The sequence below is a fragment of the Hyaena hyaena genome, unplaced genomic scaffold (assembly GCF_003009895.1).
Source record: "Hyaena hyaena isolate Hyena2069 unplaced genomic scaffold, ASM300989v1 scaffold_3, whole genome shotgun sequence".
Classification (NCBI taxonomy): domain Eukaryota; kingdom Metazoa; phylum Chordata; class Mammalia; order Carnivora; family Hyaenidae; genus Hyaena; species Hyaena hyaena.
Genome location: NW_024080635.1, coordinates 1,832,431 through 1,857,844, shown reverse-complemented (window position 1 = coordinate 1,857,844; position 25,414 = coordinate 1,832,431). Strand labels below are relative to the sequence as shown.

Below are 25,414 nucleotides of genomic sequence, written 5' to 3'. Positions count from 1 at the left end.
AGATGCCGAGCATGAGCAGGAGAGGGGCAGAGAGAGAGAGAGAGAGAGAGTGAGAAACAGAATCTCACGCAGGCTCTAGGCTTTGAGCTGTCAGCACAGAGCCAGACCCGGGGTTCAGACTCACCGACAGCAAGATCATGGCCTGAGCCAAAGTCGGACACTCAACCAATTGAGCCACCCAGGTGCTCCAGTGTCTGACTCTTAATATTGGCTCAGCTCATAATCTCATGATTCATGAGATGGAGCCCCCCTCTGTGCTGTCCGCACAAAGCCTTCTTGGCCTTCTCTCTCTTTCTCAAAAATAAATAAACAACCCTTAAAAAAAAAAAGAAAAATTAATTGGTAAATTAACTTCAAAACATACAGGCCACTCCAGAGCAGCGGCTGGCGGAGACATGGAGATGCAATCATATTATGCCAAGCTCTTGGGGGAATTGAATGAACAGCGGAAGAGGGACTTTTTCTGTGACTGCAGCATCATTGTGGAAGGGCGGATCTTCAAGGCCCACAGAAACATTTTGTTTGCCAACAGCGGCTACTTCCGAGCCCTGCTCATTCACTACATCCAGGACAGCGGGCGGCACAGCACCGCCTCCCTGGACATAGTCACCTCTGATGCCTTCTCCACCATCTTAGACTTCCTGTACTCTGGGAAGCTGGATTTGTGTGGGGAGAACGTGATCGAAGTCATGTCGGCGGCCAGCTACCTGCAGATGAACGAGGTCGTGAACTTCTGCAAGACCTACATCCGGTCGTCCCTTGATATCTGCCGGAAGATGGAGAAGGAGGCTGCCATGGCCGCTGCGGTGGCGGCGGCGGCGGCGGCGGCGGCGGCAGCGGCGGCGGCTCATCAGGTGGACAGCGGAAGCCCCGGTTCAGGCAGGGAAGGGACCTCCTGTGTCACCAAGAGCTTGGGCTCCTCTCCAGCCCGGGGAGAGGAGAGTGCGGACTGTCCAAGGGAGTCGCCTTGCAGTGCCTGCAAAGACTGCCACCCGCTGGAACTGGTGGTGAAGGAAAGCCAGGGCAGTGGCCCCGCTGACAGTGACCTCTCTATTCTGCCCAAACAGATAGAGCCCAAGGTGGAGTTTGATGCCGACGAGGTGGAGGTGGAGTTGGGTGAACAGCTGCAGCCGTATGCCACCCCGCTCAGCCTGGCCCACATGGACGAGGGTTTGCCCGGTGGCCAGGCCGTCGACTTGGCTTACAGTAACTACCACGTAAAGCAATTCCTGGAGGCACTCCTGTGCAATGGTGCCGTCCCGAGCAAAGAGGATGGGGACCGTCACTTTTCTCAGAACTTGGAGGGAAGACCAGAGGGTGCAGGAAGAGCGGGGGGTGCCGTGATGGATGTCCAGACGCACTGGTATGCAGAGGACTCAGGTGAGCTCCATTAGCATTCAGCACCTCTGTTGGTCATTTAGCACACACGCCTGTGCCTTATCGGCTCCATCATCATGTTCATCATCATTGCCATTGTCATTGCCATCATCGTCACCATCATCTCCACCACCATCATTACCACATCACCCCCACTACCAGTAGGTGTTAACTGAGCACCTGCTGTGTGCAAGGCCTTGTCTCTCCCTGTGCATTCATATTTTACCTCTACAACTAGAGTATAAGCCTGTTGAGGGCAGCTTCGAGACTGGAAATAATCTATTGTCTTGTGCTAATCAGCAGTGGGACTTCAGTTAAATCAGGAAATCTCTTTGAACCCATTTTGTTCTGGAGATAATCATCCCTGCCTTGCCTTTCTCACAGCATTGAGGACCAAACGAGAAGGTTTTCAGAATTTTCTCTCATGTACGATAACATATTCTAGACAGGTAAGAAGTGTATTCTTTGTGTCAACTTTGGTGCCTGGCACATAGCAGACATGCAGTCGTGGTTGATGGTGCATCTACCTGAGAATATCTAAGATGAGTTGGCATTTAGCTTTATGTGAGTAAATTTCTTATATCCTTTGGTAGACTTTAAAAAAATATTTAAGGGGCCCCTGGGTGGCTCAGTCAGTTAAGCGTCTGACTTTGGCTCAGGTCATGATCTCACAGTTCATGAGTTTGAGCACTGCGCTCTGTGCTGATAGATCAGAGCCTAGCACCTGCTTCAGATTCTGTATTTCCCTCTCTCTCTGTGCCCCTCCCCCGATCTTGCCCCCCCCTTGCACTCTGTCTTCATCTCTCTCAGAAATAAATAAATATTAAAAAATTTAATGTTGATAACTCTAAAGATCTGTGTGTGTGTTTTTAAAAATTTTTTTTATTTATTTCTGTGTGTTTTAATTAAGTCATCAACTTGATTAGGAAAGAAAGGAAATTTTTATATCAGGAATAGATTTTATTTTATATAATGAATATTAGGAATATCAGGAATATTTTTTATTCCTTTAAAAAATTTTTTAATGTTTATTTATTTTTGAGAGACAGAGCATGAGAGGGGGAGGGGCAGAGAGAGAGGGAGACACAGAATCCAAAGCAGGCTCCAGGATCTGAGCTGTCAGCACAGAGCCTGATGTGGGGCTCGAACTCACGGACTGTGATATCATGACCTGATCCGAAGTTAGATGCTTAACCGACTGAGCCACCCAGGTGCCTCTTTATTCCTTTTTAAAAAAGGAAAATTTTATATTAATTATTTTCCTTTGGTAGGCTTTTGTGTTTTAAGAGAACTTGGTTGTTCCCCTGAACAATTCTTTTTTTTTTTTTAATTTTTTAAAAAATTTATTTCTGAGAGAGAGAGAGAGAGGCAGTGTGAGCATGGGAGGGTCAGAGAGAGGGAAACACAGAATCTGAAGCAGGCTCCAGGCTCTGAGCTAGCTGTCAGCACAGAGCCCGATGCAGGGTTCGAATCCACAAACCGTGAGATCATGACCTGAGATGAAGTCAGCCGCCCAACCAACTGAGCAACCCAGGCGCCCCGTCCTGTAAACAATTCTGAGAGATGAGTTAACATGACTAACTCTCCTGAGTAGGTAGGGTAATTGTGTTGTAAAGTGTTTTGGAGAGAGAAATAGATTTGGCTGCTACCTTCCTGATGAAAGTACGCTATAGCTTCCAGAACCTCAAGCCAAGAAATTAACGAATCCCAATTTAAAGTCACCCTTCAATACTGATCAGTGAAAGTATTTTAGATAAGGGAGATCAGCTGCTTTTATTCGTTATTAAATGGCTGTCTTGAGATGTTTAATTTCATTTTTTTTAAGGCAAGCACGCTCTGTATGCCTGATTAAAACTAGGCTTGGAAACTTGAAAATGCTCTTTCTGATCTTCAGGGACACTGGCTTAACCAGCATTTAGAAGGTAGTGGCTGTTTTTAGCAAACCACACTGTGGGAAGGGGTTGAAATCTCATTTCCGTGCATAACAGCACTTCACAGTCGGTGACCACGCTTTTACATCCATTAGACCCTCCTAAGTTTGGCAGAAGAGTGTGGAGAAACCAAGACCCACAGGGTTTGGTGAATTTCCTAAGAATGCAGAGCTGGTAAGTGGCAGAGCTAAATCTAGCAACCCGGGCTGGCTTCATTTCATTGAAACAAACTCTGAAGGCAGCACAAATGAACAGAGGATTTCAGTGCCGTGATTTTATCTTTTAAGCCTTCTGCCGGAAGCACAAGTATCAAGAAATAGCAATTCAGCTCTACACCATCTTCATTCAAGTCCAGTCCATCAGTCTGTAAAGTCAGGTTTCCAACTATGTGCTGTGGCAAGGCAGCCACCCTGGCCTTGGCCATGCCTGTCCTCTGCCAGGTTTTGATTCCATTTGCGTGGATCCTGGGTAAATTTTATTTCAAATGCCAAGGCACAGAGTAGCACTGATTTGTTTGGTCATTCGTGTATTTGCTCAAATATTTGAGTACCTTCCTGGTGAAGATACAAAGATAAGTCAGACATGGATCCAGCCCTCAAAGAACTGATGGTGTCTTAGACGAGATGAGATGTGTGTAACTGGCATCAGGTGATGGAAAGGCACCAGGGCTGGAAGACAGATGGAGGTGTGATTTTCACAGTAGTCTAGAAGCAGGAGAGCCAGATTCCTCCCGGGAGATCAGGGAGGCATTATGAAGGTGGCATCTGAGGTAAGAAGAGACATAGGGAGAAATCGATTGGAGTCGGATTATGGAAAACCTTAAATGCTAAGAGGTAAGGTTTGGTCTGTAGGCATAGGGGAATTTTTGGTGGTTCCTGAGCTTGGAAGTGGATAGGAGCTGTGCTTGTGGGACATTAGTTTGGCCTCAGCACCTGACGGTGAGGAGACGGGAGACGAGGGCGAGGGCAGAAGACAGTCAGGAGGGTGTTGTGATAATTCTGTAGCCACGTTGCTTATATCTGACGTTAGCAGGCACTGACAGGTCATAAGGTCCTCCTGTAAGCTCTTCCCCCCCAGACCTCCCAACCCCAGCTCCTGCACCGCCATTGCTTCTTGGAAGGTTCATCTACATTGGTCACCTCCACTGTTTTACTTCCTTCTCTTTTCTCAGCCCACTGTAGTCTGGCTTCCGCCTCTTCCACACCACTGACACTGCTGTCATGAGGTAAGCCATAGATTATTCTAGAGTCAGTCCAATACATGATTTTCAGGTGTTACCTTACTTGGCCTCTCTCGGTAGTTGACTCTGCCGTTTCTCTCCTTGAAATTCTTTCTTCCTCTGGTCTCTGACACCATGGATACTCATTCCTCTTACCTCTGCCATTCCTTTCCAGCCTCATCATGGGCTCATTTAATGCCAGCGTGTCCAGTTCTCCATCACTGGCTTGCTTCTTCAACATCTTATCATTCTTGCTAATTAATTAGTTAATTAACTCAGCAGTTTGTTCTCTGTATTTATAGGTCCGATTCTGCTTTTTGTTTGCTTATTCATTTATTTTGTTTTTTAGATTCCATGTATGAGTGAAATCATATGGTGTTTGTCTTTCTCAGTATGACGTATTTCACTTAGCATTATACTCTCTAGGTCCATCCATGTAGTTGCAAATGACATGACCTTGTTCTTTTTTATGGCCGAGTAATATTCATGTGTGTGTGTGTGTGTGTGTGTGTGTGTATACATATGCAGCACATTTATATCACATCTTCTTTATCCATTCATCTATTGTTGGACACAAGTTGTTTCCATACCTTGGCTATTGTAAATAATGCTGCAATAAACAGAAGGGTGCATGTAATTTTTCAAATTAGTGGGTTTTTTTTTAAAGTTTATTTATTTATTTTAAAAGATTGAAGTCATACTATGCCTCTTTTTTTTAATGTTTTTTATTTAATTTATTTCTGAGAGAGAGAGAGAGACAGCGTGAACAGGGGAGGGTCAGAGAGAGAGGGAGACACAGAATCCGAAATAGGCTCCAGGCTCTGAGCTAGCTGTCAGCACAGAGCCTGACATGGGGCTCGAACCCACAAACCATGAGCTCATGACCTGAGCCGAAGTTGGACACTTAACCGACTGAGCCATCCAGGTGCCCCAAAGTTTATTTATTTTTAGAGAGAGAGAGCATGAGCAAGTGAGGAGCAGGGAGAGAGGGAGAGAGAGAATCTCAAGCAGTCTCCGTGCTGTCAGCACAGAGCCTGATGTGGGGCTTGAACTCACCAACTGGGAGATCATGATGTGAGCCAAAATCAAGAGTCAGATGCTTAACTGACTGAGCCACCCAGGCGCCCTCAAATCAGTGTTTTTGTTTCCTTTGGGTAAATACCCAGTAGCGGAATTTGAGGGACCTCCATACTATTTACCACAGTGGCTGTACCAACTTACATTCCCACCAACAGGGCACGAGAGTTCCTTTTTCTTTACATCCTTTCCAGCACTTGTCATTTCTTTTTGATTCTAGCCATTCTGACAGGTGTAAGGTGATAACTCATTGTGATTTGCATTTCCCTGATGATTAGTGATGTTAAGCATCTTTATGTGTCTGTTGGCCATCTGTATGCCTTCTGTAGAAAAATGTCTGTTCAGGTCCTCTGCCTATTTTTTAAATCATATTGTTTTTATGGTGTTGAATTGTGTAAGTTCTTTATATATTGTGGATACTAACCCCTTATTGGATTTGTCAGTTGCAAATATCTTCTTTCATTCCTTAGGTTGCCTTTTTGTTTTGTTGATGGTTTCCTTTGCTGTGCAAAAGCTTTTTATTTTGTTGTAGCACCAATAGTTTATTTTTACTTTTTTTCCCCTTGCCTTAGGAGACATGTCAAGAAAAATGTTGCTGAGGCCGATGTCAAAGAAATGACTGCCTGTGCTCTCTTCTAGGGTGTTTATGGTTTCAGGTGTCACATTTAGGTCTTCAGTCCATTTTGAGTTTAATTTTGTGTATGGTATACGAAAGTGATCTAGTTTCATTCTTGTGTACGTAGCTGTCCAGTTTTCCCAGCATCGTTAATTGAAGAGACTGTCTTTTCCCCATTTGTATATTCTTGCTTCCTTTTTCCTAGATTAACTGACTGTATAAGCGTAGGTTTATTTGTGGGCTCTCTATTCTATTCCATTGATCTGTGTGTCCAATCATTCAACCATTTAACAGATATTTATTGAGCACTGACTATATGCCAGGCACTGTTCATCAGAGTGAACAAAAGGCAGCCCTTGTCCTCATGGAGCTGATGTTCCAATGCCGGAGACAGACAATAAACGTATAAATAAGTATATAAAATGAAGAGAATGAAAGCAGGGGAAAAGTTGATAGAGAGTGAAGGGGATGCTATTTTATTTAGTGTTGACAAGAAAGGCCTTTCTAACAAGCTGCCTTTGAGCAGAAGCCGCGAGGGAGGAAGAGAGCAAACTGTGCAGGTAAATCAGTGAGAAGAACATTCTGGGCAGAGGGAAGAGGGAGGTGCAAACTGCAGGTCCCACTTGTCGAGTGAACAACAGGGTGCTGTGGAGGCTGGGGTGAAGTGGGCGAGGCAGAGGGTGCTGGAGGATGAGGGGAGAGAGTTTGGGTAAGCGCGGATCAGGTAGGGCCCTGAAGGCCATGAAAAGACCTTTGGGTCTTACTCTGGGAAGGGATCCCACTAGAGGGTCTCAGCTGAGACTGACTTGAAATGACATATATTAAAAGGATCCCTGTGGGTAGAAGTCTTCTTGGATAGGACTGGACTGTCTCTCGAGGTAGAACCAACCAGATGTGCTAATGGCATATGTGAGCGGTATGAGAAAAAGAAGTTAAGATGACCCTAAGGTTTTTAGCTTGAGCAGCTGATTTAGACAAGTTATGTTGAAGGTGGATATGAAGGAGTGATTTCAGTGATGCATTGTGGGCACTAAACTGGGGAGGGAGAGGCATGAGAACCCAAGGAGGTAAAGGACAGTAAAATGGCAGTATAGTCCATGGCTTGGTCCCAACCAAGAAAGGACATTTAGGGGGTGAGCTGGAAAGATATGAGATAGTGGCTGGGAAGCGGGGTGCTTGAAATGTGGGCTGTGGAGCAAATTCAGTTATTGGCAGTATCTAGGTATGGGGCCATGATTTGCGCTCCCAACTATACACTAGTGGGGTGCTTTGAAAATATGCTTGGGGGGCACTTGGGGGGCTCAGTCGGTTAAGCATTCGACTTTGCCTCAGGTCATGATCTCAGGGTTGGTGAGTTTGAGCCCGCATCCAGCCCTGTGCTGACAGCTCGGAGCCTGGAGTCTGGATTCTGTCCCTCTCTCTTTCTGCCCCTCCCCCCCTCATGCTCTGTCTCACCCCAAAACAAACATTAAAAAATTTTAAAAAGATATGCTTAGAACAGAGATTGGACATCGGTACTTTTTTAGTTTCCCAGATGATTCTTTTTTTTTTTTTTTTATAAGTTTATTTATTTAATTTGAGAGAGAGCATGAGCAAGGGTAGGGCAGAGAGAGAGGAAGAGACAGAGAATCCCAAGCAGGTTCCACACTGTCAGTGCAGAGCCTGACATGGGTCTTGAACGCACAAACTGTGAGACCATGACTGGAGCCAAAATCAAGAGTTGGATGCTTAACTGATTGAGCCACCCAAGCACCCCTTTCCCAAGTGATTCTAATATGCGGGTCAAGTTGAGAGCTCTTGGTCTAGGACCAGATAGCTGACATGGGATGGAAGACAAGGAGGAAAGGAGGTCACGGAACAGAGAGGCCAGAGTGTTGGGTCATTTTTGGTATTCACACCAAGAATTACCTAGGAGTTATGTTTGAAGGCAATGCGATCAAATCTCCACGGAATGAGGAGATGACCTCGTGGCTCCTGGATGACTAAAATAAGGAGAGGTTGGTATATTATTGATGAGGTTTTAGGGTGATGGTAGGGTGGTCTGGAGCTGATGGCCAAGAAAGAATTCTTTAAAAAAAATTTTTTTTTAATGTTTTATTTATTTCTGAGAGAGAGAGAAACAGCATGAACAGGGGAGGGTCAGAGAGAGAAGGAGACACAGAATCTGAAACAGACTGCAGGCTCTGAGCTGTCAGCACAGAACCTGACACGGGACTCGAACCCACGAACCGCGAGATCATGATCTGAGCTGAAGTCGAACATTTAACCGACTGAGCTACCCAGGCGCCCCCAAGAAAGAATTCTTGAAGACATCTTTGGTGCAAAAAGGTGATTTTATTAAAGCATGGGGACAGGATCTGTGGGCACAGAGAGCTGCACTGAGGTTGTGAAGAATGGCTGATTTTATACTATGGAGATGGGGAGGTAAAGTCAAAAGGGAGGCCTCCAGAGGGACGTTGATATGCTACAGAGGACTCCTAAAATACCTTAGGCCTTGCTATTGATTGTTTTCCCTTTAAGTAAGCCATTAACATTAGGACCATAGGGGTTTCCTGGAGAAATGTTATACTCTCTATTTGCCCCAAGTATTTGTCAATGGATTGCTGCAGGTTATGAGGAAATTTAATTTTATCTGCCATTTCCTTCTTGCCTTTGTTTTTCATATAACTATTAAGGGGTGATGTTGGGGATCTAGGAAATGGATCTATAGGTTTCTGGAGATTAGACTATGGATAAGATTGCCTTTTTCTTATAATTTACTAAGATATTTGTAAACTAAGATATTTGTAAGCTCATGTCCTAGAAGACTGTGATCTCTATCAGTTGGCCATTTCCTCTGTCCTTGGGCAGGAATATCACACACATCCCACCTGGGGAGGGGGCTGCGCCAGCTTGCAATTTGTCCTCAACCCGCCTCAAGCTCCCTCATCACTATCATTGATGGTGTGAGTTTCAAAAGATCTTAAGGTTTTCGAGGATGGAGGGAGGGACAGTGCTCTGGAGAAGACAGTGAAGCCCAAGGAGAATCCTACTCACCTCCGACCCAGAGGTGTCAAGGTTACGGGGTAAGGGAAGCAGGGTGTTTGGGGGAGAGCCAGGTCTCAATTAAAGCAACCGCTCCAATTTGCTGAAGATTTGCGAAACTGTATTCTTCCCTCTTTCCCTAAGCTCCAGATGTATCTGTCTAACCCAGATATTCCCCCATGGATGCTCTGGGCCTGCCCCAAACACAGTAAAATCCAAACTGAACCCCTCATTGTTCCCAGTACCTGCTTTTCTCCCGCGTTCTCTGCCTCAGTGTATTCCACTGTCATCTACCAAGTCAGCTAACCCAGAATCTACATCATTTCAAATTTTATCTTTCTCTTCTCTCCCCTCCCCCATGTGGTCACTGAGTGCTGTTAATTTTACTTCTCTGCTTTAGTTCATGACATCTCTCATCCTCTCCCACCTCTCTTCCTGCCTTTAATCTTGCCTCTCTTAAATCCTTCCCCTGCATTGTCCTCTGAGGGAGCTCTTAAAACTCAGGTCTGACCATGTACTTCCCCTCCTTAAGATTCTAGCTGCTTAAAGAATAAAGTCCAAGAAGGGCACCTGGGTGGCTCAGTTGGTTAAAAGTCAATTTTGCCTCAGGTCATGATCTCATGGTTCATAGGTTTGAGCCCCACCTCCGGCTCTGGGCTTCAATTCCTATATGATATGATATGACCAAGGTCTACAGAAAGTCCTGAAGAGCATGGATAGAGGGGACACATCTTGGAATACTGTAGTAAGGGTGACTCGGAAGACTTGAAAGGGACAGTTTTTTATATCTGGGGGAAAATCGTGTTGTCAACCTTAATGGGTGTGCGAGTAAGATGGGGAAAAAAAACAGTTGGAAAAGATTAAGTGAATCCCTGGATAGTTGATGATTTCAGATATACAGAGTTAACACGAATTCTAGTTTAGGGTCTGTGTCATAGCACACCCCTTCTGCACAGGCCTGGAAACTGTTCTTAGAAGCTCTTGTCAAAGAGAACGTGGATCCTGGGGCACCTGGGGGGCTCAGTTGGTTAAGCATCCAACTTTGGCTCAGGTCATGAGCTCAGAGTTCGTGGGTTCGAGCCCTGCGTCGGGCTCTGTGCTGACAGCTCAGAGCCTGGAGCCTGCTTCAGATTCTGTGTCTCCCTCTCTCTCTGCCCCTCCCCTGCTCACACTCTGTCTCAGTCTCTCAAAAATAAATAAACATTGAAAAAAAAGAAGAGAGAGAGAACATGGATCCTAAAAAAGAGAGAGAGTAAGAGTGAGAGAAAGAGCGAGAGAGAGCGAGAGAGCGAGAGCAAGAGAGACAGCATGGATCCTGATCCAGGGGTCTGATCCATCATAACACAGGTTTCCAAACTTTTGGGGGTCATGAGAGCAATCCAGGAGGTCTGTGCTAGTTCAGGCTGCTGCAGCAGAGCGCCACAGACTGCATGGCTTAACCAACAAGAAATTTGTGTTCTCACAGTTCTGGAGGCTCAGAGTCCAAAATCAAGGTGCCGGCAGGGCTTTTTCTTCCCTGCTGGCAGACGGCTGCCATCTTGCCGGTCCTCACGCAGCCTTCCCTCTGTGCATGAACAGAGACAGAACGAGATCTCTGGTGTCTCCTCCTCGAGGTATAAGGGCACCAGTCCTATCAGAGTAGGGCTCCACCCTTACGACCCCATTTAACCTTAATTACCTCCCTAGCTCCAAATACAATCACACTGGCGTTTAGGGCTTCAATGTATGAATTGGGGGTGGGGGGAGGGATGAAATTCAGTGCATGAAAGGGTCTCAATCAGCATGGTCTTAAAATGAAATCAAATAGAATAGATGCTGTCAGAGTGTTATTTTGGGAAGTTTTTCCACATATCCACTGGAAGACGTGTGAGTTCTGAGGTGGTGGTGTAAGCTGTATCTCTAACTGAGCCACAGAAGGGGTGAAAGCCAGTACCGTATGGCATTCTTTGCAACTCTTGACTCTCCAGCTGATGGGGAGCCAGACAGAGACTTGGAATTTGCAATGTCTTACCATTAGCTGGTGGTAGAGTTGATGTCCTCCCTCTTGATCCCGGCTGGGGGATTCCCCAGCTCCTGATCACCTGTCCGAGGGTGGCCAGTGTTGTTGCCTACAGTGCATCTAAATCAACCCATTTGGTTCCCCAGGTGATGTGCTGGTGGTCCCCATCAAGCTCCACAAGTGTCCTTTCTGCCCTTACACTGCCAAACAGAAGGGCATCCTTAAGCGGCACATCCGCTCACACACAGGCGAGCGGCCCTACCCCTGCGAGACGTGTGGCAAGCGGTTCACGCGACAGGAGCACCTGCGGAGTCACGCTCTGAGCGTAAGTGTCTGGGCTGGCAGGTATCCCATGGTGAGGGCGGTGGGCGACGCAGTGGAGGGGGTTCCCGACATCTGTCCAATGTAAGGGTAAACCAGTCTGTCTTTCCGGGCGCCTGGGTGGCTCAGGCTGTTAAGTGTCCAACTCTTGATTTTGGCTCAGGTCATAATCTCATGGTTCGTGAGTTCGAGCCCTGCATCAGGCTCTGAGCGGACAGTGCAGAGCCTGCTTGGGATTCTCTCTCTCTCTTCCCCTCCCCTGCTTGAGCTAGCTCTGTCTGTCTCTCTCAAAAACAAACAAACACAAAAACAAACCTTAAAAAAACAAAACAAAACTATCTTTTGTGTCTCTGTCCACTGGACTCTTTTCAGAGAATTCTAAACATGTTTCTACTAAATTACAGCTGGTTGGTAGCCGTTAGGGAAAGTTAAAACCTCTATGATTACAGAACAGTTTTCTTAGTCTCAATAAAGTTTAGGTCCTGGTCAGAGATGGTTGTCATAAGGCAGAGAACAGTGGGGCTTGGATGGGGGATGGTAGGTCTGTTCTCACCAGCGTGATCCCAAAGGAGACAAAGCTGCAGCCTCAGTTTCCCACTTAGCCCCAGTACCTGGACGTAAGGAAAGTACATGCTGCTCTTTATAAGGCCACCTGTGCGTAGCAAAGAGGGCTCCAGACCAAGGGGACCTCTCCTCCCTCTGGCTGCCCCCTGGGACTCTGTCTCCCATGTGAGTGGTTAATTTCCACCAGCTAAAAGGCATTCAGGCCATTTCGGAAGGCACTGTATTTACGATCATCTTTGAGCAAGGCAATCAGACTTTGGGAAATCAAACATCAAAATGGTTTGGACTTCCAAGGACACTATTAAGAATGTGACAACCCACAGAATGGGAGAAAATACTTGTGAATCATTTATCTGCTAAGAATCTAGTAACCAGAATATACAAAGAACTCTTTTTTTTAATGCTTATGTATTATTTTTGAGAGACAGACAGAGCATTGAGTAGGGGAGGGGCAGGGAGAGAGAGCGAGACAGAATCTGAAGCAGGCTCCAGGCTCGGAGCTGTCAGCACAGAGCTAAACGCGGGGGTCGAACTCATGGACCATAAGATCATGATCTGAGCCGAAGTCAGATGCTCAACTGACTGAGCCACCCAGGCACCCCCATAAAGAACTCTTTCAATTTAACATTTAAAAACAACCAAATTATGTAATGGATGTAATTAGACATTTCTCCAAAGAAGAGATACAAATGGCCAATAAGACATGAAAAGATACTCAACATCATTAGTCATTAGGGAAATGCAAATTCAAAGCCACAGTGAGATACCACTTCAGACACACTAGGATTATTATCATCGAAAAAAGAAAAACAAGTAATAACAAAGTGTTGGCAAGGATGTGGAGGAATTAGAATGTTTATACACTGTTGATGGGAATGTAAAATAGTGTAACCTATGTGCAAAATAATTTGGTGGTTCTTTAAAAAGTTAAGCATAAAATTGCCATAGATCCCAGCAATTCTGTATCAAGGTATATACCCAAGAGAACTGAAAGCATGCATTCATACAAAAACATACATGCCCACAAATGTTCACAGCAGCGTTATTCATAGTAACCAAAAAGTGGAAACAACCCAAGTGTCCATCGACTGATGAATGAATAAAGAAATTGTGGTCTATCCACACAATGGACCTTTATTCAGCCATAAAATAGAATGAAGTTCTGATACATGCTACCGCATGGATGAACCTTAAAAGCATTATGCTACGTGCAAGAGGCCAGTCACAAAAGGCCACATATTATATGATTTCATTTATATGAAATATACAAAATGGGCAAACTCAGACAGATAGAGTAGATTAGTGGTTAGTAGGGGCTAAAAGGGTGTCGAATGGGAGAGGGGTGGCAGCTAATGGGCACAGGGTTTCTTTCTGGGGTGAGGAAAATATTCTGGAATTAGGGGTGTCTGGGTGGCTCCGTTGGTTTGGCATCGACTTCGGCTCAGGTCATGATCTCACGGTTTGTGAGTATGAGCCCCTCATTGGGCTCTCTGCTGTTAGCACAGAGCCTGCTTTGGATCCTCTGTCCCCCCCTCTCTCTGCCCCTCTTGGCTCATTCTCTCTCTTTCAAAAATAAATAAACATTAAAGAAAGAAAGAAAGAAGGAAGGAAGGAAGGAAGGAAGGAAGGAAGGAAGGAAGGAAGGAAGGAAGGGGCACCTGGGTGGCTTAGTCGGTTGAGCGTCCAACTTTCGCTTAGGTCATGATCTCGCAGTTCATGGGTTCGAGCCCCGCATCCGGCTCTGTGATGACTGCCAGCTCAGAGCCTGGAGCCTGTTTCAGAGTCTGTATCTCCCTCTCTCTCTGACCCTCCCCTGCTCACGCTGTCTCTCTCTCTCCTAAAAATAAATAAAAAATATTAAAAGAAAGAAAGAGAGAGAGAGAGAGAGAGAAAGAAAGAAAGAAAAAGAAAGAAAGAAAGAAAGAAAGAAAGAAAGAAAGAAAGAAAGAAAGAAAGAAAGAAAGAAAGANAGAATGATGGATTTACGTTATTTTTAATTATATCTGAACAATTTGGGAGGTCCTACAGACATACACGATGAGCTTATCCAAAAGAGCCAGGTTGTTAAAAAAAAAAAAAAATGTACCAAGGGGCGCCTGGGTGGCTTAGTCGGTTAAGCGTCCGACTTTCGCTTAGGTCATGATCTCACAGTTCGTGGGTTCGAGCCCCGCGTCGGGCTCTGTGTTGACTGCCAGCTCAGAGCCTGGAGCCTGTTTCAGTCTGTGACTCCCTCTCTCTCTGACCCTTCCCTGTTCACGCTGTCTCTCTCTCTCTCCTAGAAATAAATACAAATATTAAAAAAAAAAAAGTATAAAAGGTGACTTTTGGGGCATCTGGGTGGCTCATTTGGTTGAGTGTCTGACTCTTGATTTTGGCTCAGGTCATGATCCTAGGTTCATGGGATCGGGCCCCATGCTGGGCTCCATGCTGAGCATGGAGCTTACTTAAGATTCTCTTTCTCCTTCTGTGCATCTCCCCTGCTCCTCTCTCTCTCTCTCTCTCTGGAAAAAAAGGTGAATTTTATAGAATGTGAATTATGGGTTTGAAAGAACCCGGATTTAAGATAAGTACAATGTTATCTTTTGCTCTCAGGGCTGCCCCCAGCACACTTGTCTGAAAGTAGCTTCACCCCGTGGCCTTCAGGTTTTGTTTGTCTTTTTTCCCCCTCAATTTATATCTCCAGTCTGTCTTGGCAGCAGCAGGTCCCTGGTGCCCCTAAGGCATTTCACTGATTGGACTCCTCATTCCATCTTTCCACGTTATACAAAGTCCAGTCTATTGTAGCCCAAAGAGGTGGTATTCAAAGGCCTCATCAGGTTGCAAAGGTCATGTACATATTCTGGTTGGCTTAAGTCTTGTGGGATTGATGTGGGAGACCCAGAAGACCCCATGGAAGGCAGGGCCATTGGGCGGATGTAGTGGCAGCTCTAGCAAGCTGGCTTTCATGTTATTGGCCCTTGTCCGCTGTCATTTCTCTCTGTCTCTACCTCTTGTGTCCATCCCGCATCCAGAGTTCTCTACATGAGCTTTGGTTCACAGAGCCCCTTTAGGCTGGAGGTCCTGACGAGTGTACACATTAGATAGTTCCTTCTATGGAGGGGGCTCTGGGGCTGCTGCCCTGAGGAGGAGCTGCATGGGGTAGGAGTCAGGTTCTGGGATGCAAAGTGCCTCTCCTAGGTAAGAAATGTATTTATCAATGAAGAGGTAAGGACTGCATTTATCAACAAAGAGGTAAGGACGGGACATCTGCCACGTGTGTCGAAGATACCGTCTAGCAAGTCTGCCTCCCTAATAACTACACAATCCCAGGTACAGAAAAAGCTGTGCCTAAAATCCCCATTAGCTCCCTGAATGCCCTTTATATGCCGGACACAGGGATATAGCAACAAATGTGACTGAGAACATGAATGAGGATGGTCCCTGCCTTCCTGGAGCTTACAGTCTAGTGAATTTACCAATAATTTGTTAGAAAATCAACAAAGGAAGGAGTATAGGTGGGACTACATAGCTGAGGACCTAATCTGACCCAGAGCATCAGTGAAGAGTTCCTTCAAAGGCATTAGCACTAAGGGAGTCCTTGGCAATGGGAGGTGGGCACGTTCCTCGCATAGCCAATGGCCTTGGGGCAGAAGCACCTTGGTGAGGCCGAGGCAGTGGCAGAGAGAGCAAGGGGGAGAGCGTTTCCCGTGTCTTCTTGTCATTTTAGGTCCATAGATCCAACCGTCCAATCATCTGCAAGGGCTGCAGAAGAACCTTCACAAGTCACCTGTCCCAGGGGCTGCGGCGCTTCGGGCTGTGTGACAGCTGTACCTGTGTTACAGACCCGCACGTCGACGAGGACGATTTGATGCCCATCAACCTTAGCCTGGTGGAGGCCTCGTCCGAAAGCCAAGAAAAGAGTGACACAGATAATGACTGGCCAATCTATGTGGAGTCTGGTGAGGAAAATGACCCCGCCGGAGAGGATTCTGACCGCAGACAGCGAATTCGGTCCAACCTGTCCAATCGAGAGACACTCACATAGCAGAAAATTCTGGGGGAGTGGGGGGTAAGGGGAGAGGTTTTAGAATTTGTTGTTGCTCATTCTGTGTTCGAAAGCCACCACCCTGTCCAATTTTGTGGAACCCTGAGAGGCACATGTTTTCACTGTTACTATAGTTGCATTTTTGTTACATTACACGGTGAAGGTTGGATGTTGTGACTCGAAGGACTAATGAGTTCTTTGTGGAATGCCCTTGGTTTCTGAGGACCTTGCTGAGTTAATTCTGAGTGAATCAAGGCTGGCCCTGAGGCTTCCCATTTTTCCTGTTGTGTGCCCAAAAGGAGAAAGATAAGAAAGTCCCTGTGCTTGAGACATTTCATTGTCTCACTCCTCTAGATTACCTTTTTCGTCAGCCTTTTTCTCTGGAAAAGTAGGCAAGGATTTTTTTTTTAAACTTTTTAATGTTTGTTTATTTTGAGAGAGAGAGACAGAGTGCAAGTGGGGAAGGGGAAGAGAGAGACGGAGACACAGAATCTGAAGCAGGCTCCAGGCTCTGAGCTGTCAGCACAGAGCCGTACATGGGGCTGGAACCCATGAACCACAGTCAGATGCTTAACCGACTGATCCACCCAAGCGCCCCTCTGGTGACGTCTTAAAGACAAAGCTTCACTGATATAAGACAGGCCGGGCTGTTTGGCTCCATGAGCGTAAAGGTCCTAAATTGAAGACTGCAGTGTTAATGGCTGGGAGTATTTATATGCACACAAACATGGACATGAGCTGAGAGACTCCTGGGGCCCTCTGACGTGCCCAGCTAAGTGAAACTTTAAGTTAGTCCCAAGAAGGGAGCCTACGAATCCAAGTCTGGGTGGTTTCCTTATTTAGTTTGGGATCTGACAAGTCTGTACACACAGATAGCCTGTTTTCTGATCATAAGATAAGTCATTTGGGTGAAACTCAAACTACTTCCCTACGTTTTCCTGCCATTTTCAAGAGCTGCTGCCATGTAACATAGAAATGTAGTCCCTGCTGATGGTCTTCTACTTCAATTCTGAATAGAAATTTAATTTTTTTAAATGTTTATTCATTTTTTGAGAGACAGAGAGACAGAGCATGAGCAGGGAAGGGGCAGGGAGAAAGGGAAACACAGCATCTGAAGCAGGCTCCAGGCTCTGAACTGTCAGCACAGAGCCCAATGTGGGGCTCGAACCCACAAACCACGAGATCAGGATCTGAGCCAAAGTCAGGCGCTTAACCTACCGAGCCACCCAGGCGCCCCTGAATAGAACTTTAATTGGAGGGAAAGTGTAAGCCTATAGAAACAAGTTATATTTCTAAACTATTTGCCTTTTAAAGTTTATTTATTTATTTTGAGAGAGAGAGTGTGAAAGCGAGTAGGGGGGAGGGACAGAGAAAGGGAGAGAGAGGATCCCAAGCAGGCTCTGCACTGTTATCATGGAGCCTGATGTGGGCTCAATCTCACAAATTGCGAGATCATGACCTGAGCCGAGATCAAGAGTCGGACACTTAACAGACTGAGCCACCCAGGTGCCCCTAAATCGTTTACCTTTTAAAAGATCCTCTGGAGGGAAAGAGAAGTTTGGTAGAAGAACAGGTTTTTAAAACCTTTGTAGCCAGTGCAGTTATTCTAACAGAAGAGGCTATACTTCTTTAAAAGGCTGGAGAGCAGGAAATATTAGGGATTAAGGATATTTCAGGCACTTTCTTAACTTTGTCTTATGTTCAAGACATAAGACAAAAAGACATAAAAATAGATTTAAAAATTATTTATTTATTTACTTTATTTAGACTCCCTACCCTATGTGGGGCTTGAACTCATGACTCTGAGAGCTAGCCAGATGCCCTCCAAAATGGATTTTTATTTATTTTTTATTTTTTTAAAAATGTTTTATTTATTTCTAGGAGAGAGAGAGAGATAGAGAGAGCGTGAGCAGGGGAGGGTCAGAGAGAGAGGGAGTCACAGACTGAAACAGGCTCCAGGCTCTGAGCTGGCAGTCAGCACAGAGCCTAACGCGGGGCCTGAACCCACGAACCGCGAGATCATGACCTAAGCGAAAGTCGGACGCTTAACCAACTAAGCCACCCAGGCGCCCCCCAAAATGGATTTTTAAAAGAAATCCCTTTTCCTTCCTTTAATTTTAGTCTAGCTGTGTTTCCAAAGGTGGATAAATCACCTGTCTTTCTGCCTCTGGAACAAAAAATAAATAAAAACCATTATAAATTGGCTTGTGAATGTTAGTCATTGAAGAGTTCAGAAGGTGCTTAAACTGTACTTCTCAGTAGAGGTTAGAACTCCAGAATGGTATTACTAATTACTCAAACTGTGGCCCCCAGACGGCTGATCTGCGGATACTTTGATTCCAGTCCACACAGCAGGACCATGTGGTAGCCTGCTCTAAGTGGGAAACATCAGAACTGGTCTTTTACCACAGATAGAAAATTGTTGTTCTACATCAAGAGTTACAGACTAGAAATGATCAAGGACCAGAAACACTTTTCTTACCTGAAATGGAAATATTAGCTGTTGTTTGAAAGGAGGGATCTTCGCAAACAGGAAACCTAACCAATTGTCTAGAAGGGTGTACTTTGCAAGGAGTTAGGTTTGATATTTTTGCTTTGTTTAAACAATTCCTGGTGCTTTTTTTTTTTTTTAAAGATTTTATTTGTAAGTAATCTCCACACCCAATGTGGGGCTCGAACTCGCAACTCTGCAATCGAGAGTTGCATGTTCTACCAACTGAGCCAGCCAGGTCACACCTAAATTATCTCTGGTGTTTTAACATGACTTTTCTACTTTTTCTACTTTTGTGTTGACTTTAGTACTAACTGGACCACTGAATTCTGTCACTTTTAATGGAGATAATCCCTTTATTTGGACTATCAGTTCATAAACTATCCTCTGTTTTGAATTTATGTTCACAGTTGGTGGTCAATATTTATAATTGCAGAGTGTCTTTGGGGGTGTAATTAATGGGGTTGGTGACATCTTTATAAGTAAATTGATAGTTGGGTGCAACCAAGACCATTAATGATTTAAAAAAAATTTTTTTTAAATGTTTTATTTATTTCTGAGAGAGAGACAGCATGAGCAGGGGAGGGTCAGAGAGAGAGAGGGAGATACAGAATCTGAAACAGGCTCCAGACTCTGAGCTAGCTGTCAGCACAGAGCCTGAACCGGGGCTCTAACCAACGGACTGTGAGATCATGACCTGAGCCGAAGTCGGACGCTTAACCGACTGAGCCACCTAGGCACCCTGATGATTTGTTTTATATCTGGCATCTTTCTGGCACATTCAATCCAAGATCACAAAGAGATTATTTGTATTATGTTCGATACATTTCATGGACAGTAACAGAATTCTTACTGGTAATGGAATTTTAAAATGGCATCCACCGGAAGTTGTTTCTCCTGGGGGAAAGGGACAGGCCTTCATAGCAAGGGTTGGAAAGAAATGTAATTGAGGCTTGTGCCTGTAATAGACTAAGAAATGACATAGAGCAACGTGACTTCTGGTTATTTGGTAGATAGATGTCATTTTGATGTAAATATTTTGGCAGTCGATTACAGTTGGAATATTGCTTGAGAAAGCTACTGACCTAGTGGTTTGCACAATATTGTGAAACTGAGTATTCTGGGGGTTCAGAATACACGATGGATTTTTGTTGCTGTCGTTAATTGATGTCGTGATAAACTGGGGGAAAAAGCCATGTGTACGGCTGCATGTGCTGATTCTGAGGGCAGTGGGAAGACTGGCCTTTGGTCAACAGGATTCATTGGACTTGTAAGTTTTTCTTATGTGTCTCGTGCATCGACAATAGAAAACCTCTGTGAAGGGGCGCCCGGGTGGCTTAGTCGGCTAAGCGTCCGACTTTCGCTCAGGTCATGATCTCGCGGTTGGTGGGTTCGAGCCCCGCGTCGGGCTCTGTGCTGACTGCCGGCTCAGAGCCTGGAGCCTGTTTCAGTCTGTGACTCCCTCTCTCTCTGACCCTCCCCTGCTCACGCTGTCTCTCTCTCTCTCTCCTAGAAATAAATAAAACATTAAAAAAAAATCATTAAAAAAAAAAATTTAAAAAAAAAAAAGAAAACCTCTGTGAAGTCTAGTGTGACGGGGTGGGGAGGGGCAAACGGTTGGGGTGTGTGAGAAGTTCCTATTGACTCTATTTTGAGCATCACCACCATGCTTCCTGTCGTTGTTCGTCTCTTGTAGCTTACTTTGTGCTTTCGTGTAGCTGTGCTGTCTTCCCTCTCCAAAAAGGGGCACTTGATTCAGTTGCTTATGATGGGCAATGGTTTCATGGATTTTGTTCAGCATTTTTGCGACATATGACCGTGCTCCTCTGACCCTTTATTATAGTGAGGAAAAATTGAATTCTTTTCTTCAGATAATGCTTCTGGAGGGAGAAATGAATTTTTTTTGTTTGTTTGGCAGGAGTAGTTTGGTTGGTTCCTAACATGCCCTAGTTTTAAAAGGTGACAGTAACTCACACTATTGTGATCAGAGGATACGGAAACTTCGTCACCGGGGGACTTCTAGCGCCTGTTCTGACCTCCAGGTAGGTTGTTTTCTTACCCCCAATTCTTCATTGACAACTCTGGTTTGAGGGAGCAATTTTTATACCCATCATTTGATTTTGGACCTTTGTCGGGAACATATTAAAAATTCGGGGGTAGACTGGAGTGGCCTTTAGTCAGTGGCCTTTAGTCAACTGGATTTGTAGGGCTGGTTAGGGTGGGGACTGTGTACTTGGGTGGAGAAGGTTCAAGAGGAACAAGCTTGGGGATTTTAAGGGAAGGCATCAACTTGAGATATATGTCTCGGTGACACGTGATGCAGACGGATTGTCCGTCCTACAGACACTGAAGGGTATGATCATGAGTTTTTTGGGAGCAGACAGCCATGCCACACCGTGTCACATCTCTCATAGTCCCTGCGGAGCATCTACTACAAAACAAAATGAAATGAAACAAAAGGAAAACAAAACACGAAGCAAGTAGTAAATACTACAGTGCCCTCCAGGGGTCTACTGAGGCTCAACTGAGCATGTAGAAACATTCACACTCATAAACTACCACACTTGGTATCAGCGTTGCTTCGAAGGATATGGGATGGGAAGCACAGCTCAGCAGCAGGGCAGAGCCATCTGTCACTCTTCTGCCGGAGTCCCTGCAACTGTCCGTGTGTCGTAGCTTCAGTGCAAGGAGACAGACCCACATCAGGCAAGTATGGAACCTATCCTGGCTTAAAAGCCTCTTGTCTTGTGGGAGCAAGTGTCTGTTATAACCACTCCATAAACATACTTTCCAGGGTCCCCACAAGAGGTATGTCTGTTCCGAGAGTCACTGTACTCAGGGAAGCCCAGAGCTGGGGCTTCCTCTCAGGCATGTATAGTTCTCCCAGTCTGGATGCAGTTTACCAGTTAGGGGTCAGCTCTACCCTATGTTGTGCTTCCAGCAACATAATTGATGCGCTCTTCTTTATCAGGCTGCCGGGGGAACCACGGCTAGAAAGTTAACGAAAGGTCAAATTCTCATCTGGAGGGGGGAAGAGGTCCCGTTAGTCCATTAGCAAGCAGTACGCTGAACAACTGCACAGTAGCTACCCCACCTAGTTCCTACAAAATGTAGCCAGAGGAATTTCCTGTTAAAACATAGCCAACACCAACTCATTTTCTTCCCTTGAAGGGTATTCATTCTTTGGGCTTAGTGGCTTGTGGTGAACACACTGTTGGCAAATTTTGCTGAGGAATGAGTAAGAGTTGGATAAATGGTCAAAATGGCCCCACCAAAAGGTCCTACACCCTTTGGTGCTACTTAGAGTAGGCAGCTGTAGCAGGACGTACCACAAGGACATTACTGAATGGACATTTGCGGGGATTCCGTGAATCGCATTGATGGGAACCTATCCTCCTGGCAACCACAAACGCTAGGCTCTTGGTAAGGATGCCTCTTATTGGTGCCATGCGGAACTACTCTTGCTTGCTTCTGTTGCTCCTGGAAGATCAATAAGTGGAGACAGCTGGCTCTTTATGCAACAGTTATCCAACAATTCCTCACGGAGTCCTTGCTATATGTCAGGCCTTAGGGTACACCAGTTAACAAGCAAAATCCCTGCCCTCAAGGGATTTGCAGTGTGGGATCAGGGGGACACACAATCTGGCGTGTGAGGGTGGGGCAAGGATGGGCTGAGAGAGCTCAGGTAGAACACCTACCCCGTCTCAGAGCCTCTGAGAAGGCCTTTTTGTCTAAGCTACTGTTATTGTGGTCCTTCTCAGCCAGTAAACTTCTGTCTTTGGGATATAATTTATAAGCACGTTAAATCGTTTCTGACACTTCCTGCCTTTTCCAAACATGGTGGCTTTAGACATTAACAACGTGTAGACTACTTGTTTTATTCAGGGAGGTACAAATGTCGTAAGCATTTCAGAATATCCTACTCTTCAGAAAATATGCATCAGATGCTATGGTTTTCATGTTCAAACACCACTACGACCACCAGGGACAAATAGCTTCCCATTATCCTAATCCAGTGTGGTAAGATAGAACAAGCTGTCATCACTGGGACAAAGGATCCCCATCGCATCCGGATTGGGTCTTGACTGGCCATGTTAACTAGTTAATACCCTGGAAACTAGATAGATATGGAACAGAACCATTCAATCAAAGAATTAGAAAAACAGAAGGGACTTTAAAGATAGTCTAGTCTAACTCTATTTTACAGAGAGATGAAATGCCTCGTCCCTAGTTCCCACACAGCTAGTTAGGGTCAGAAACCAGTCCCCGCCAGGCCAGTACTGATAATGAGCATACTGGGGCAGGCAGCAAAGACCAGGCATAGGTAGCATTAGTTTCCTTGGGTGCCCATCAGACTAAAACCACGGAAGAGGAAAATGCTGTGGCTCCCTGTGTTCGTGGCTTACATTCTTGTAAAGCTTATGTAAAGCTTAGACAGGGAGAGGGCAAATCACATGCTGAAAATGGGGGAGTTACTTTAATTTCTGTGCCTGTAATACCCACACATATCTGAACAACATAAACTGCCATCAGCATGCACACACACATACGTACAGGGCAAACCAAAATCTTTATTGCTCACGTATTTAATATGTATGATATATTTGATTTTTAAAATGCAAACTAGAGGGTTTTTTTTATTAAAGATATTTTTTAAGTTTATTTATTTATTTCGAGAGAGACAGAGACAGTGCAAGTGAGGGAGGGGCAGAGAGTGAGGGAGGCAGAGAATCCCATGCAGCCTCTGCACTGTCAGCACCAGCTCAAACTCATAAAACCGTGGGTGGGATCATGATCCTGAGCAGAGACCAAGAGTCCAACATTTAACCAACTGAGCCACCCAGGTACCACCCCAAGTTCTTTTTTTAATGTTTATCCATTTAAAAAATTTTTTTTTAACATTTATTTTTGAGAGACAGAGAGGTAGAGTGTGAGCAGGGGAGGGGCAGAGAGAGGGGGAGACACAGAATCTGAAGGAGGCTCCAAGCGCTGAGCTGTCAGCACAGAGCCCGATGCGGAGCTCTAACTCACAAACTGCGAGATCATGACCTGAGCTGAAGTCGGCTGCTTAACCAACTGAGCCACCCAGGTGCCCCTATGTTTATCCATTTTTTGAGAGAGACAGACAGACAGATAGTGAGCAGGGTAAGGTCAGAGAGAGAGAGCAGGACACAGAATCTGAAGCAGGCTCCAGGCTCTGAGCTGCCAGCACAGAGCCTGACACAGGGCTCGAACTCACAAACTGGGAGATTATAACCTGAGTCAAAGTGGGACACTCAACTGACTGAGCCACCCAGGCGCCCCTCATGTACGTGATTTTAATGTATCCATTTTGTTTTTAAAAAGTTTCAACATTTAAAAATATACAACATTATCTTGAAATTGCTTTTGCAAACCTCTCTAACTGATTTTTGAAATATAAATTGGGCATGAGTTGAGAAATTGATGAGGACAATGTTTATTTCTTTACTTCTTTCTTTCTTTATTTAAAGAGAGGGAGCAAGCAGGGGAGGGACAGAGAGAGAGGGATCAAGAATCCCAAGCAGTCAGAGCAAAGCCCAACTCAGAGACGGATCCCAGGAACCACGAGATCACTACCTTAGCTGAAATCCAGAGTCAGACACTTAACTGACTGAGCCACCCTGCTGCCCCAACATGAACAATCTTATGTGAAACACAAACCACATATTTTAAATCAGTAGCACATATAATATAATATTATGGTGTTGAGTGAAAATGCATTTTAGGTATTTCTTGATTTGGTGGATTAAAACAATTAAAAACATTTTTTTTAATGTTTATTTATTTTTGAGGGAGAGGGTGGGGGGCAGAGAGAGAGGGAAACACAAACTCCAAAGCAGGCTCCAGGCTTTGAGCTGTCAGCACAGAGCCTGACGCGGGGCTTGAACTCATAAACCATGAGATCATGACCTGAGCCGAAGTCAGATGCTTAACTGACTGAGCCACTCAGGTGCCTCCCCATCCCTCCCAATTTTTTTTTAAGTTTATTTATTTAGGGGCATCTGGATGGCTCAGTTGGGATTAAGTGCCTGACTTTGGCTCAGGTCATGATCTCATGGTTCATGAGTGCAAGTCCCATATAGAGGTCTCTGCTCTGAGCACGGAGCCCACTTTGGATCTTTTGTCTCCCTCTCTCTCTGCCCCTCCCTCACTCACACTCTCCCTCTCTCTCTCAAAAATACATCAACATTAAAAAAATTAAAGTTTATTTATTTATCTAGAGAGAGAATGGGAGAGAGAGAGAAAGAGAGAACAAACAGGGGAGGGACGGAGAGAAGGAGAGACAGAATCCCAAGCAGGCTCCACATTAGTGCAGAGCATGTTGCGGGGCTTGAACCCACAAACTGTGAGATCATGACCTGAGCTGAGATCAAGAGTCCGTTGCTCTACTGACTGAGCCACCTAGGTGCCCCGATTTAGTGGATTTTAATAAACTTTCTGCAAAAGGTAATTTTATTTAAAGGTCAGTGACAATATATAGTAGTTATTTGTAAAATAGATTAGCTACTTTATGATCTAAAAATATGTAGACACAGTGATCCTGGTTACTAATGAAATATTTATCAAGTTTGGCGTTAAAATTAGTGCAAATCATCTTTGACTTGGTTAAATCAACCTGAGACTAAACAGGAAATAGACTCAAACTAAATTTTTCTTTGGATGTATGTGAAGTCAGATTGAGACTCCCTAGTGACAAGTTTATAATAGAAACAGCCTTATCCAAAGGACCTGAACGTGAGACAGGAAACT

General features: G+C 45.1%; 1 protein-coding gene across 1 annotated transcript; it reads left to right on the top strand.

Moving 5' to 3' along the window:
* The first annotated feature begins 395 nt into the window (after positions 1–395).
* On the top strand, positions 396–16,203 carry ZBTB8B (zinc finger and BTB domain containing 8B). The gene is made up of 3 exons (XM_039233475.1): positions 396–1,380; positions 11,390–11,568; positions 15,835–16,203. Exons 1-3 carry the CDS (start codon positions 396–398, stop codon positions 16,150–16,152), a joined length of 1,482 nt encoding a protein of 493 aa, XP_039089406.1. The 3' UTR covers positions 16,153–16,203.
* The last annotated feature ends 9,211 nt before the right edge of the window (positions 16,204–25,414 follow it).

Coding starts and splice junctions, on each gene's coding strand:
- ZBTB8B (XM_039233475.1), top strand. CDS start 396: ATGGAGATGCAATCATATTATGCCAAGCTCTTGGGGGAATTGAATGAA. Junction 1,381..11,389: donor CTGGTATGCAGAGGACTCAG/GTGAGCTCCATT, acceptor TTGGTTCCCCAG/GTGATGTGCTGGTGGTCCCC. Junction 11,569..15,834: donor TGCGGAGTCACGCTCTGAGC/GTAAGTGTCTGG, acceptor TTGTCATTTTAG/GTCCATAGATCCAACCGTCC.